Source organism: Aquarana catesbeiana, linkage group LG01 (genome assembly GCF_042186555.1).
Source record: "Aquarana catesbeiana isolate 2022-GZ linkage group LG01, ASM4218655v1, whole genome shotgun sequence".
In the NCBI taxonomy this organism is placed as follows: domain Eukaryota; kingdom Metazoa; phylum Chordata; class Amphibia; order Anura; family Ranidae; genus Aquarana; species Aquarana catesbeiana.
In genome coordinates, this window is record NC_133324.1 from 327,634,819 (window position 1) to 327,648,749 (window position 13,931).

Genomic DNA, 13,931 nt, shown 5'->3' on the forward strand with positions numbered 1-13,931 from the left:
TGTACCTGGGGGAGTGGGGACGCCACTATTTATGGATGACAATGTTTACTGACCATGTAACCACATGGTACCATTACATTGATGACATTTTTGTCACCTGGGACAGTTCAGTTACACTTCTCAACCAGTGTTTGAATCATATCAACTCTAAAAAATGAATTACATTTACCATGAATTTCAGTATGGAAGCAATAACATTTTTGTATCTCAACATAATTAAACATCAAGATGGACACTCATTAAGTAGTCTTTACCGTAAACCCACTGCAGGTAACACCCATTTTGGAAGCTTCCAGCTCTCATCACGCACCACTGCTCAATTCTATTCCGTATGGCAAATACATACAAGCCAAGCGGAATTGTTCTACTGAAGTAGAGGCGGCCAATCTAAGAGTGAGACTAAGAGCCTGTGGTTACTCTAATTCAGGTTTGAAAAGGGCCTATCATAAGGCAAAAAACAAAACACGTTCAGCACTCTTATTTCCACACAAGGTGGTGGAAACTGACAACTCTATTCAAGTTGTCATTCAATACACCTCTGAACATCAAAAAGTCAGGAATATCTTACAAAAACATTGGCATTTGCTCTATAACGATGCCACGTTGGTGCCTCTATTGGGTGAACGCCCTTTAATTACATTTAGACGGGCACCCTATCTCCGGGACTGATTAGTGCACAGTGGACTTATCACTAAACAAAACATTCAAAAATATTGTGGTACTTTTCCTTGTGGTCATTGTGGGTACTGTAAATACATGGATACACAAAGGGATATCACGTTGCCAAATTGGGAAAAATTTTAAACCCAGACAATACACGAATTGCCGCACCACGGGTGTGGTATATCTACTCACCTGTGAATGCGGCAATTTTTATGTCGGTAAGAGCAAATTAGAGTTCTGGCGCCACATTTACCGACATATAGTGAGTATTCAGAAACAAGATTTGGCCTTGCCTTTAGGTAGACACAGTGCCCTCATACATGGTGACAGATGTCCAGAAATTAAATGTTTGGCACGTGATCACATTGGCCCTACATCTCGGGAGGTGACTACAATTATTGTTGCAGGAACTCAGATGGATTTTTCATCTGAAGGCCATTGTGGCCTCGGGACTCAATGAGGCCTTTAATTTTAGGCCTTCTCCTCCAGGATTTGAGTCTAGAGCCTGTGAACTGGATATGTAAACTAATCTTTTAATTTTTACCTTTTGATAACGGTCTTTCAATAATCACTTATACTTCTCATATAAGGTGGATGGGTCTCAGTCAGAACCTGTTGGCATTTAATAATTGCTGACACTGATATCCTTTAGGAGTAATAATTGATATTTGTACTGTTTTCGGTATCAATAAATTATGTATGAACCATTTGCTTACCACTTTGATGGTAGGTACTATCATGATTTGGAAATTCATTCAATTTGTTCAATGTGCTGTATTTCAATGTATTTCAGTTGTCCTACGGGTTCTGTTTAACACATTTGACTCATTTTTTCACTGTTATCTACAGCAGAGTATATGCCCCTCTCTTTTATGATCTATACTTGATGGTCTGTGGGTGTGGCGCTCTCCTGTCCATCCGTTGACAGACCTGGATGGGACTTCTTTGCCCCAGGCGTGCTGGGGTCCTGACACGCTTCCACCAATTTACAGTGGTGGCACGGCTCCGGACATCCTCTTTTGGGCAAAGTTGGTCCCTCCTGGGCCTCCGTATGTTTGTGTTCCATTAGTGGAGCGCAGGTGTTGCCATTGCGCGTCGGCAGCGTCATGACACGGTCCCGCCCCCGTTTGGTGGGCGGTGCTGCGTGCCGTGTTGCCGGGGGGCTCCAGGGAGACGGACTGCACAATGTTTTTGCGTGGTGCCCTCCCATTGTCTACACCAGCTGTTCCCCATCGCGATTGGCTCCTGTTCTCCTCACAGGTGCTCATATACCGACCCCAGGCCGCTTTTCAGATGCTGATGGAGCGGTCGGTTGTGAGCAAGCATAACTCTTTCGTAAGGTTAGTTCACTATTCTGTTTGGTTCTGGCACTCTTTGCCCTGTACAAACATACTCTTTGAAATGTCAGGGCATATGGATTGTTGGATATATCTCCACAGCGATTGTTTTTTTATACAGATACATACATACATATCTTTTTATACCATTTACAACAGCAATGGTTCCAGTTTTGGTGGGTGACTACCTTGTGCCCTACCGTGTCTAAGTCCTCGTAGTAAAGCCAGCCCCATTTCCTACATTAGTTTGGTTGCCTGGTGGATTTGGAGAGTGCCTGTCCCACTGATCAATGAGTTTCCTGACCCAGTCAATTCCTTCGGACATTTGCCTTATGTGAATTATTTGCCATGTAAGTAAATTAATTCATGTATTATATCACATATCATGTCAATTTGCTGCTTGGTTTGCTATCTAGCTGAACAATGATAAATATTTTTACTTTGTACTAATGATGAAATTATTTGTACACTTCCTTTCTCGTAGTAGAATTTGATACCCATTTGAATCAATAACATAAAACCTCTGAAGGACTTTCAGGTAACAGGTAAGATGTTATATACACGGTATCGATTGCTGCCAGTCCTTAGCACCAGGATGGTGTTTCATCTATACAATTGTATCAATCAGGGTATCATATATGGCTTTTATGCTTTTTATGTATTGTTTGTACATGTATATTATTGATATTTTGTAATAAAATTTATACTTTTATACTAACAGTTTGATCTGTCTATTAAAGACCCTAAGGGGTTCTTCACCGTACCACTGGTGCCAGGTGTTTTTTCTATAGTGGGAATTATTTACAACAGAACACAAAGTGTTAACTTCAGATAAAATCTCTGAGTCAAAGACTTCTTATATTGCAATGTAAAATACGCTAGTTATCTCCTCCTCTTCTGTATTGAGCCATGGCATTTTGCCACAAATTTGCATCCCCTTATAAACCCCGCCATCGGCAGCCAATGACACTGATGGAGGCACGGACGCCGAAAGGAAGCTGGCACGCATGCGTGAGCCACGCCAAGAACTGAGGTCATGTGCTGCACGACGTGCATTATCCCGTGTCACGACGCAGGCCAAGCGCCATCAAGGAAACAATGCCCACAGGAGGGCATGGTTATAGATGGAAAATACTGCCCCTATAAGGATATCACTGCACGGATTGTCAATTAAGCCAACCGACAGACACATCTCACTGGAGGGACATGGCACAACCCCGATGAGCAAACACAGGAGAGATTTCCTTGGGCACCCAGAATGACGCCCCAGGCATCCATGTGATCACCAGTTTATAATCAACACCCCCATTAACTGACCCACCAGGGCACCATCTATTGTATATTCCCATATTTATACAATAGATGGCACCCTTGTGGGTCAATTAATGGGGGTGTTTATTAGGGCAGGTGATCACACGGACACCCAGGGCGTCATTCTGAGGGGCACCAGGAAATATCTCCTGTTTACGCTCATAAGCGGGCCTTGTGCCGTGTCCCTCCAGTGAGATGTCTGTCGGTTGGCTTAATTGACAATCTGTGCAGTGACATCCTTATAGGGGTGGCATTTTCCATCTATGACTCAGAAGAGATTTTGTCTGAAGTTACCACTTTATGCCCTGTTGTTGTAATTAGTTCCCACTATATGTTTTTCATATAGGATTGATGGCGGTTTTCTCGGACAGTGTGCTCTGGTGAAAACAGTTTTTCCCCTCTTCTTGAGCTTGGGAAAAGGAAATAGCTGGGAATCTCTGGATTATTTATTGAACAATCAGGGTTCTGATACTGCCTGCTGTTAACACAGGTAGGCAGGAAATCAATCATGTCTATCTTGATTTTAGTCTTGTAATGGTCACTTATATTGTAATCTCCCTCCCTGATGGGCCAATAGGGTGTGTCTTTATGCCTCCCTCTGTGATTTCACCAATTGTCCATATCCATCTACCCCTGTGGTTCTGGAGCCAAACACTTGTTGATGAATATTATAAAATCCAATATTCAGGTAATGGAGAGCTAAAGAATAATATACAGGCCCGTACACATTCGAGATATATGAAAAATATTTTGTTTGTAAAATGCATGTTATGATTTACACAAATTTTGGCATTTTTAATTCATAGTAGAATTCATCATATATGCAGTTCCTGATAAAAGTTCTCCTGAGGAAGCCATCGTTTGGTGAAACATATAGAGGATAGAATCTGCTGCATTTGTTCCATGTATCATATGGTTATATATGATGACAATATGTTGATTTTTTAGAGGTTACCAAATAAAAATTTAAAATATTAAATATTTAATTAATATATATTTTTGCGTTTTGGCACCTTAAAAGTTCCATACTTTTCCTTTTTGCTATGTATTTATCAATTAAGGGATGTGGTGCTGATCACTTGGACATTCAGCAATTTTCTCTTTGCAATTTCAAGACGAGAGGAGCCTAACTAGGAGGATCACCAAGAAAAAAAAAAAAAAAAAAAAAAAAGAAGAAAAAAAGGAAAATAATGCAGCCACATCTAAGGACTGGTAAGCTGCAATAAATTACATTTTTGTTCTTCGGTTAAGACAAGCTTTAGGCCTTTGGATCAGCATGACAAGCCAGCCAACTAGCATTTTTAAGAGTTCAGCAACTACTGCCTATTTAGTTTGCTCCTACAAATTTTTCTTTCTGATGTGTTATGATTTTTGGAGGTATGGGATAACAATTTTTTTTTTCACAGAAAAGTTTAGTTCTATGAAACCGCATTGTGGTTGCACTTAATTATTACGGTGGTGCTGATTGTTTCACACATTTGTATAGCATTGTAGTTATGTTATCACATCAGATGGGAAATATACAATTTTGAATGGTCCCTTCAAACAAATGCATCCAGGTGTGATCAGGAAGCCAATCCTAAGGAATCAATATATTTAAACACAGCAATATGGTTTTCATATTACATTACTGTTCGTTCACTTGGGTATAACCTAATATTCATGCAGAATAATTTTCTTGGCAGCACCTGGCTGAGCACTCACAATGGTGAAATAACTAGCTACCACAAAATTCCTACTCACTGGATCTGTGGGAAATTCATCAAGCTCCACTTCTGGATCTTCAGGTTCAGATGGAATCACTCTGGACAGACTGGCACTGAAAGCTGTCAATTTCTGAAAGAGTAAGCAGACTCAGTGGGCTGAATGTCAGGCAGACTGAAATAGACACTTGGCAACTGGATGCATAAGAGCAGATGAAGAAACAATGAGAGGACAAGAAGGGAAGTACAAACACATCAGAATGAGCACCAGTTAAAAACGGCAGATGTAAAACATAGTTATATGTAAGTGAGTTAGTCAGTTATATTGTCATTTTTCCTTCTGTCCCAGCAACATACCTCCATGTAGGCTTCAGACTCCAGAGCATATTTGTCTTCATCATTCACTTTCAGATCTGCCTCTGAATGCGAATCTAGCTGATGGAACACAGGAAGTAATACAATGTTAAAACGGGCAAAAACATATGAAGAAAAGTTCTTAGTCAACAGAACAACATATAAGCAGCCATTTACAATTAAGGCTGCATTCACACCTGAGCATATCGGTTTCAGGCAGAAAGTCACACATTTTTTACAGCGATTTTGCACAGGTCAAAAGGTTACCAATCTAAAAAGCAGAAAACACCTGCCTAAAAATAAGTGTAGCACCCTGGAGTTAGGCAGGGATGCTCCTCACAAATTTACTTGCCAGGAGTCATTATCCTGGTTGATTGATAGAGATCGATTGATTTCTTGCGCCTTGTTGCACTTTTCTCTTCTACCACTAGGTGGCCGGGTACTTGGTGGTATTATATATGGAAGGGCAACCCAAGGTCAGGTTACGGGTATATGGGCTAGCTCAGCCAATGGGCAGGGGTCTTCTTGAATCCCTTGGACTGCTGGAAGAATCTATATATTCGGGTGGAGCAAGGTGATCTATGTTCCGTGCCACCTGGACAGCTGTCTGAGTGGACGTGTGTCATCTGCCCCAGGTTGCTAGGCTGAAGATTGGGCCTATCCTGGGGGCTTCTGGCTGCTAGGCTGACTGAGGGCTTATCCAGAAGCAAGAGAGCAGCGCAGGGTTGGGATTGCTTCTTGCAGTCCAAACAAAAGTGACGATTCTGCCGGCCGGAGAACCTGTCAGTGGTCGGAGGTAGAAGGGAAGCTGTCGCCACTAAGGGACAAACCACCTTATTACCAGGGACCACAGTGAGTAACCGAAGCAAGTACCGGAGCAGCATTCTCACCGAACGGGCACGGTGGAGAATCGGGAAACTTCAGGCGGTGATCAAGTCAGGGAACCAGCCAGTTGAGGCCACGCTTGCAGAGCAGCCTTGTGTGTCAAGCCAGGGACCAAACAGGCCAGTGGGGTAAAGCTTGAGAAGTATCGGGAGTGTCAAGCTAGGGACCCAGCAGACAGGCGGGGGGTGGCGCTTGAGGAAGGTACCACCGTGAAGATTGGAGAACCTCAAGGTATTGAGTGGCAGTGATTCAGAGGATCTAGCAAGAGACCGGGAGCTCAGTGTGCTGAAGAACTACAAGGAGAAGTTGTAGTGAAGGTGAAAGAACTGTTACCCTTTGTGTTAGCAACTGTTAAAGACTGTTGCCATAGGAGACCGCATTTCTGCACGTGCAGATGTGGCTTCTTGCTGGAGGCCTTTCCCTGCATAGCTGTCCTCTTATTGACGTCTCGGATCCTGCTGATTGAACTTGCAACTACTCAAGGGTGTTCTGGCCCTAACCTTCTTTCCCCCATAAAAGTTTGTAAGAGAAATAAACATCTCTTTTGCATTCAAGAAGTGTCTAGCGCCCAATAACTTTATCCATCTTGCACCCACTATGCCTCACAACCCACCACATATAGAAGGATGTCACCAATCTTTGGCCCTGGAGGTTCTCATGAGACTGAAGGAGGCCGGAGACCTTGTTACAGAAGCTCATGTACTTTGAGCTTCAGGCGACAGAATGATCAGATGTGAACAGGGGCCATTTAAATGAATGGGATTTTGCTTGTTGGGCGTTCTGGAACTTTTGAGATGAGCGTTTTCCAAGCTGAAAACGCTCAAGTGTGAAGGCATGCTTCAGACGAAAATGTGTACTTTTATTTTTAGTCACCAAAAATGTACATACATCATCAACCTCATCAATGTACCTACTTACATCAATCAACCTACCTTTTTTTAAGCAGGGTTGTTGTTAAAAGTGGAAATGAACGTCACTTTTTAAATTTGTTTTATCCATGCATGCTAAGCAGTGTGGTAAACATCCCTACTACTTAACATGCATGGCACCTGTGCAAAAACACTTACCTTGTTCCTATTCACCCCCACAGTCTGTGTCCCACGGCGCAGGCTTCTCCAACTTTCATTTGGGTGACAGTGTATGCTCACCTAGGTCAAAGGGAACAGCACTAGCAGCCAATCAGCCTGGTGGAAGGAGAAGGGGATTTGCATGCATGAATCGTGTTTGACGATGCATGTCTACTCCACTAGTCTCAGTCAAAAGCTTGCACACAAGGGTGTGAAAGGAACGAAAACAAGAGAGACAGCATATTAGGTAATTCTTCACCTTAGCAGCTTAAATTTATTTTGAAAAAATGTAACCTTTAGTTAGTATCATTTTAAGGGTCTCACATAGGCAGTCTGGATCTGTCTCAGTTTTTCAGATGGATCCATTCTGAACCACAATGTATTTCTATGTGCAGGTGGATGTATACAGATGATCATTTACATCCGCCTACATCCGTGTCCTTTCAGGTATGTTTTTCTTTTTTTTAACGCAACAAGGCTGTGTGCTTTTCCGTTTAGACTGATCTGAATGGATGTAAACGGATGTCATTGGTTTCATTTTTTGTAAAACTTTTCTTAGCGGTGATTGGTTTCTGCAAAAGCTAAACAAAAAATGATGCAAAAAACAGATGTAAAATGAACTGAAGTGCAAACTACTGTAAACTGATGTACCCCGAATCCGTATTAATCAGCGATGACACCTGTGTGAAAGGACCCTAACAGCTGTAAGCAACCAATTCATGAGGATGCACTAATTGTAACTTAAAGCAAGACACGAGGGCATCTTTATTCTTACCTTGGGGGGATATTGCAGGTTAAGAGTCTGATAGAGGCGAAAGTTGACAAATCCCAAGAGGGTGGTATAAAACTCTGTAAATGTGGCCATAACCCTATAATCCACATCTGTAGGGTGCTGCAGAGAGATCAGCATAGTAGTGACGTTAAAAGGGTAAAGAATTATAGATTCAGCAAAAAATAAAATATTCATGTCATTTTACTATCTGACAACATGAATATATCAGCAAAGCTGCCTATACATTGCTATCAATAACGCTGGCAATTTTAAGTCAATTTCAACCATATTCCCTCCAAGAATCACAATACGAATACAAGTAACAGTCAAACTGAGCAACTGACCAACAGAATATGGTTGCTTTTAAATTCTAAACTGGGCAATAAATTGACAGCTTCTATAAAGTTTGTTAAAAGATCGAACCAAAAACAGAAAAAATAGCAGCAACGCTGTGAGTTTCAAGGGGATTCGATTTTTCTGTCAGCTTTGATTAACGCAATTTCAATCCCAACTTTTTTTTTTTTTTTTTTGCCTTTCGAAACCATACTACCACCTCTGATTGCTTCAATTGGACAAAATGACTGACATGTTTAATTGCTTTATGAAATAGCCAAGTATATAGCCAGCTTTAAGATACATACAAAAATTGGTTAGGCGCTCGAGAAGCACTACAAATGACTTCTACAGAGCATTTCGAAAGTAGCAATAGGTTTGTTTAGTGCTCAAGTTCCATGACAACCATCTTTAATGAGTGCTTGGGATTAGAGGTCGACCGATATATCGGCCGATATTTGGCTTTTTTTACTTAATCGGCATTGGCGGATTGTGCTGATAAAAAAAGCCGATTCAGCGGGACTTGCAAATGACTTCTGTAATAGAAGTCAATTGCAAGTTGTGTGAAGTTATCTACTTTCCTCCTCTGGGCAGCCTGCCAAGTCTGATAAGAAGATACATTTGTATCTCTTTCAGGTTCTTTTATCAATAGACTGAGTGGAGAAGTTTTCAGTTTAACCATTTAGCCCTCATGCACACAGGCTGTTAAAAAAACGTTATGAAAACGCCAGTATCTTTGCAGTGAATTTTTTTTAACTTTTTTCAGCTTTTTTCAGCGTTTTTGCAATAGCGGTTTTTAGCGTTTTTGAGCGTTTTTCCGCGTTAGCGTTTTGAGCGTTTTTGAACGTTTTTAAGCGTTTTTGAGCGTTTTTCAGTGTTAGAACGTTTTTACAGCTGAAAAACGTCTTTCAGAACGCACTGGTCCTGGGTTTTTTTTACAGCTTAAAAACGCTTATGCCACTTGCAGCTCAAAAACGCCTAGGTGGGCATGAAGCCATAGACTAACATAGACAGGCCTTTTTAAGCTGCAAAAAAAGCTCAAAAAAGCAGCTGTAAAAACGTCCATGTGCATGAGGACTTAAAGACTAAATCTTTTCTGACACTTGTTGCTTACAAGTAAAAATCCTGTATTTTCTGCTATAAAATCACTTGGAACCCCCAAACATTATATATATATATTTTTTTAGCAGAGACCCTAGGGAATAAAATAGCGGTTGTTGCAATATTTTATGTCACACAGTATTTGCGCAGCGGTCTTTCAAACGCAATTTTAAAAAAAAAAAAATACACTAATGAAATTAAAAAAAAAAAAAAAAAAAAAAAAAAAGCAGTAATGTTAGCCCATTTTTTTTCGTCCAAAAGTTTTGATTACCTGTTTTTGTGTATTTAATATTTAAGATATAGTTATTTTTTTTTAATCTAAATTCTACATACAAGTGAACTGATTGGAGGTTTGTTTTGTTTAATAAATGTTTAAATATAAAAAAATTACTGTATCACTTATTACTTAAGGCTGCTTTCACACTAGAGCGGGCAGGCGTTGACGGTAAAACGCTGTTAATTTTAGCGGCACTTTACCGTCATTTTAGCGGCGCTATTCGGCTGCTAGCGGGGCACTTATAACCCAGCTAGCGGCCGAAGAAGGGGTTAAATGCGCCCCTGAAGCGCTGCTGCCGAAACGCTTTGTAGGCGCTTCGGCAGCGGTGCGCATTCATTTCAATGGGCGTGGAGTGGTGGAGGAGGGGTATACACCGCTCTAAAGATGCCGCTTGCAGGACTTTTTTTTAACGTCCTGCCAGCGCATCGCCTTAGTGTGAAAGAACTCGGGCTTTCACACAGACTGCAGGGGAGCCGTTTTACAGGCGCTATTTTTAGCCCAAAAGCGCCTGAAAAACGCCCCAGTGTGAAAGGGGTCTAACTGTTAGATTTTATGAGATGAAAGGAAAAAAAAAAAAAAAATCGGCCTAATATATCGGCCCAAAAAAATCGGCATCATATATCGGCCATCGGCCACCGCGATTTCTAAATATCGGCTTTGGCATCGGCCAGAGAAAAACCCATATCGGTCGACCTCTACTTGGGATATTGAGAGTACATGTACTAGGTGTCCCAGTAGCTGTGTTGTAGCAGTCCAGAAGAAAGGTCACTTGTTGGATCACTTTATGAAATAGGTTAGTATAAGAAATTCACTTTTGAACACCCACAGTCTGTACACTAGTCTCTTCTTCCGCTTCATTTCTCACCCCATCGCTTTCCTCACCACTTTCTCCAGGGTACTACCATCCATACTAAAGGGACAGGTGTAACTTCCCTAAATAGATGGATTAAATGTAAATACTGATTCCCACTTGTTAAGATTTATATGCAAAAATGCACTTTGATAAAGATTTGTCCACACTGTGCAGCAAAAAGTTACAATATAAAAACAAAGATTTGTGTTATTGTAAGATCAACAGATCCCTTGTACATGACATGAATAAAACATGCAAACTGATTAAATGAATGCTAAACAATTGCCTCCTATTCTCCAGTTTGCTTTATTTCTTTGATACCATATAAAACTAGCTGAAATCTGTTTCATGTAGCAGATCAGATCAGTTTTTTATAGTACGACTAGCAAAACTGCCTGCTTGACTGCATGAGCAATCTGGCCACAATAGAGTCAAAAAGATCTACAATGTGAATATCGCACCAAGATATGCTACCTGAAGCAACAAGACATGACAGGCCTTTCATTCAAGAAACACCCTGAGAAAAGTTGCATTTTTTGTTACAAGAAAGCATTACGAACTCTATGAAAAACAGGCACTTTACTACCCCATCCATGACTAGAGTGCACTGACGTCAAGATGCCCATAGCAAATTTAGTAGCTTCAGTATGCATCAGTGAATGTGGCAAAAATACTGTCCAACAACATGGACATAAAAATACTTCCATTTTCTGTCCAGTCTGAATGAAGTTGGTTGCATAAGCTAATAAAAAAGCCAGACTGAGGTATTAATAAAAGAAAATGTGTGTGTATATATATATATATATATAAAAAAGACTAAGGCTGGGTTCACACTGCAGCACGCTCCGGCTCACAGCAGGAGTCCGATGCATCCCCATTTACTGTTTCAGGTCCGATTTCAGCCCAATTTTTTTGGGCTGAATTCGGGTGAATGGAACTCCCCACGGCGGCTCCGTTGAGAATTGCACAGGAATCCTGTGCATCTTTTGGTCCGTTTCAGGTCCGAATTCAGCCAAAAAATTGCAAAATGATCCTAGAGCTGTCCAGTGGATGAATCATCTGGTTTGCTAGCAGTGTTATCTATATTCTACACTATGATGCTCAGCTCGAAATCTATAAAAAAGCTCCTAGATATAACAGGCATACAAAGGCACTACCAGTAGGAACACAAGAGTTCTGGAATGGCACTACAAGCAAAGACATTTCATGAATTGATAACCAGTTCAGATCCAGGGCAATTTTTTTTCTTTGTCGCATACATTAAAAAATCATTAATTTTTGGCAATAAAATTACATCAACCCCCAGAACATTATATATTTTATGAAAGCCGAGGCCCTGTAGAATATAAAAGGTGACAGTTGCAAATTTGTGTTTCACGTGATATTTGTGCAACTGTATATTAAAACGAAAATATTCTGGAAAAAATATAATAAAATTAATTTTAGTGCAAAATCCATGCCATATAATACCCATTTTTGATTAAAATCTAGAAGATGAGGTTGCATCGAGTAAATAGATACCTAACATTCCATGTTTTAAAATTGCGTGTGCCTGGGATATTGCCAAAAACTATGGTGCCCAAAAATCAGCATAGGCGATGCTTTAAAAGCCGTTCCAGCACATCAATTTGGAGTTAACTAGGTGCTCTTGTGTTGGAATTATCATTCTCACCATGTCACTTTACATACGTGTTTACATACACGTGTGCACCCTGAGTGTGCGTTTGTGCAAGGCAATGGGGGGTTTCGGCAATTTTTATTTTATCTTATTTTTACATTTTAATAGATTACAATTTTTAAAATATTTACTACTTTTTTTTCCTTTCAGTGATTTCTATCACAAAGGGTTAATAAACCCCTATGTGACAGCATTAGGTAGGTGACAGGTACTCTTTTTTAATTTTTTTTTGGAAACATTAAGGGTCTAATAGACCCCAATGTCTCTCCTGCCCCTTACACCATCTAACCAAGCACAGATCGGCTTGGTTAGATGCGTCTCCTGGCTTTACTGTTCAGGGAAGTGTGCATTTGAAACCGCAAGTGACATCACTTCAGGTTTCATCGTTTGCATGAGAGATCGAGGCATGAATATGCCTCGGTCTCACTGCAGTCTCTCTCCCCCACTGGTGGATGTGTTCCCGGGCATCGGTAACCACTGGACAGCCCGGAAAGCACGGGGAGGGGGGCGGGCCGCCGGCAGGAGGGGTGAGGAGGGCACCACGTGGCCAGCTGTGTGAAAGTGGTTGGCAACTATGGAGCTGCTGCATCACTGGTACTTTGAAGCCGGTCGCCGGCTGTACAAATCCCACACAAGCTGATGGCTAACCAAAATGTTCACTCTATGGATGTACATGGTACAACCAAAGAGCTGAACTGGTTAAGCAGCACAAGACTGTTGACCCAGAGGATAAAGTAATAAGGATAATAAAACACTAAGCTGACATTTTGCTGAAACTGGAGAGCACAAAATCTGGTACAGCTGTGCACAGTAGGCAATCAGCTTCTAACTTCAGCTTGTTCAATTAAGCGGACAAAAAAATTGGAAGCTTTATGCAGAGCTGCACCAGATTTTGCACTCTCCAGTTTTCGTAAATCAACCCCTACGAATGGGACCCAATGCATTAACCCTTTTGCTGCCAGAGCCATCTTTGCGGTTTTGGCACATGTTTAAAGAAAATTTTAGGCCTGAAGATTGTGCAACTCCCCAAAACATATATTTTCTGAAAGCAGACACCCTAGAGAACAAAATAGTAGTTCTAATATTTTATATTACACAATATTACCGCAAAGGTCTAGGAAATGCAAAACTTCAGCAAGATGTACACTAAAGTCAATTTCGGGGTGCACAAACAAAAAATTACCCATCTTTTTGGTAAAATATAAAAGATGAGGTTGCACCGAGTAAATAGATATTAAACATGTCAAACCTTAACTTTGCGTGCGCCTTTAAAAGAGTGACAACTTCAATACCCTGTATTTTCCATAGATGATGCTTTAAAAGCCCCCTATAACACATCCATTTAGCATTCTGCTTCTAGATATATTGCTCTCACTCCGGCATGTGCCGAGGGAGAGGAGAGGCTGCTCTTGAGCACAGTGCTGGATTGAGAATGGGCTCAGGTAAGTAAGGTTGTTTTTTTACCTTAAAGTGGTTGTAAACTCTTACATATATCCAGTTAAGTCACTAGATTCACTTATGTGATACACATGGAAAAAAAATACTCTTACGTAACTTGTACCTGTTTATCTGCAGTTTTCTCTTCATTCGTTCAAAG

General features: G+C 40.9%; 1 protein-coding gene across 1 annotated transcript in view; it reads right to left on the reverse strand.

Moving 5' to 3' along the window:
- The window catches only part of PES1 (pescadillo ribosomal biogenesis factor 1), an 86,523-nt gene that overhangs the window by 18,611 nt on the left and 53,981 nt on the right, over positions 1–13,931 (reverse strand). The window contains exons 7-9 of the mRNA XM_073630964.1: positions 8,096–8,212; positions 5,372–5,449; positions 5,055–5,147 (exon numbers count right to left, since the gene is read on the reverse strand). Coding sequence (XP_073487065.1) covers positions 5,055–5,147; positions 5,372–5,449; positions 8,096–8,212 — 288 coding nt within the window. The remainder of the gene's footprint in view (positions 1–5,054; positions 5,148–5,371; positions 5,450–8,095; positions 8,213–13,931) is intronic.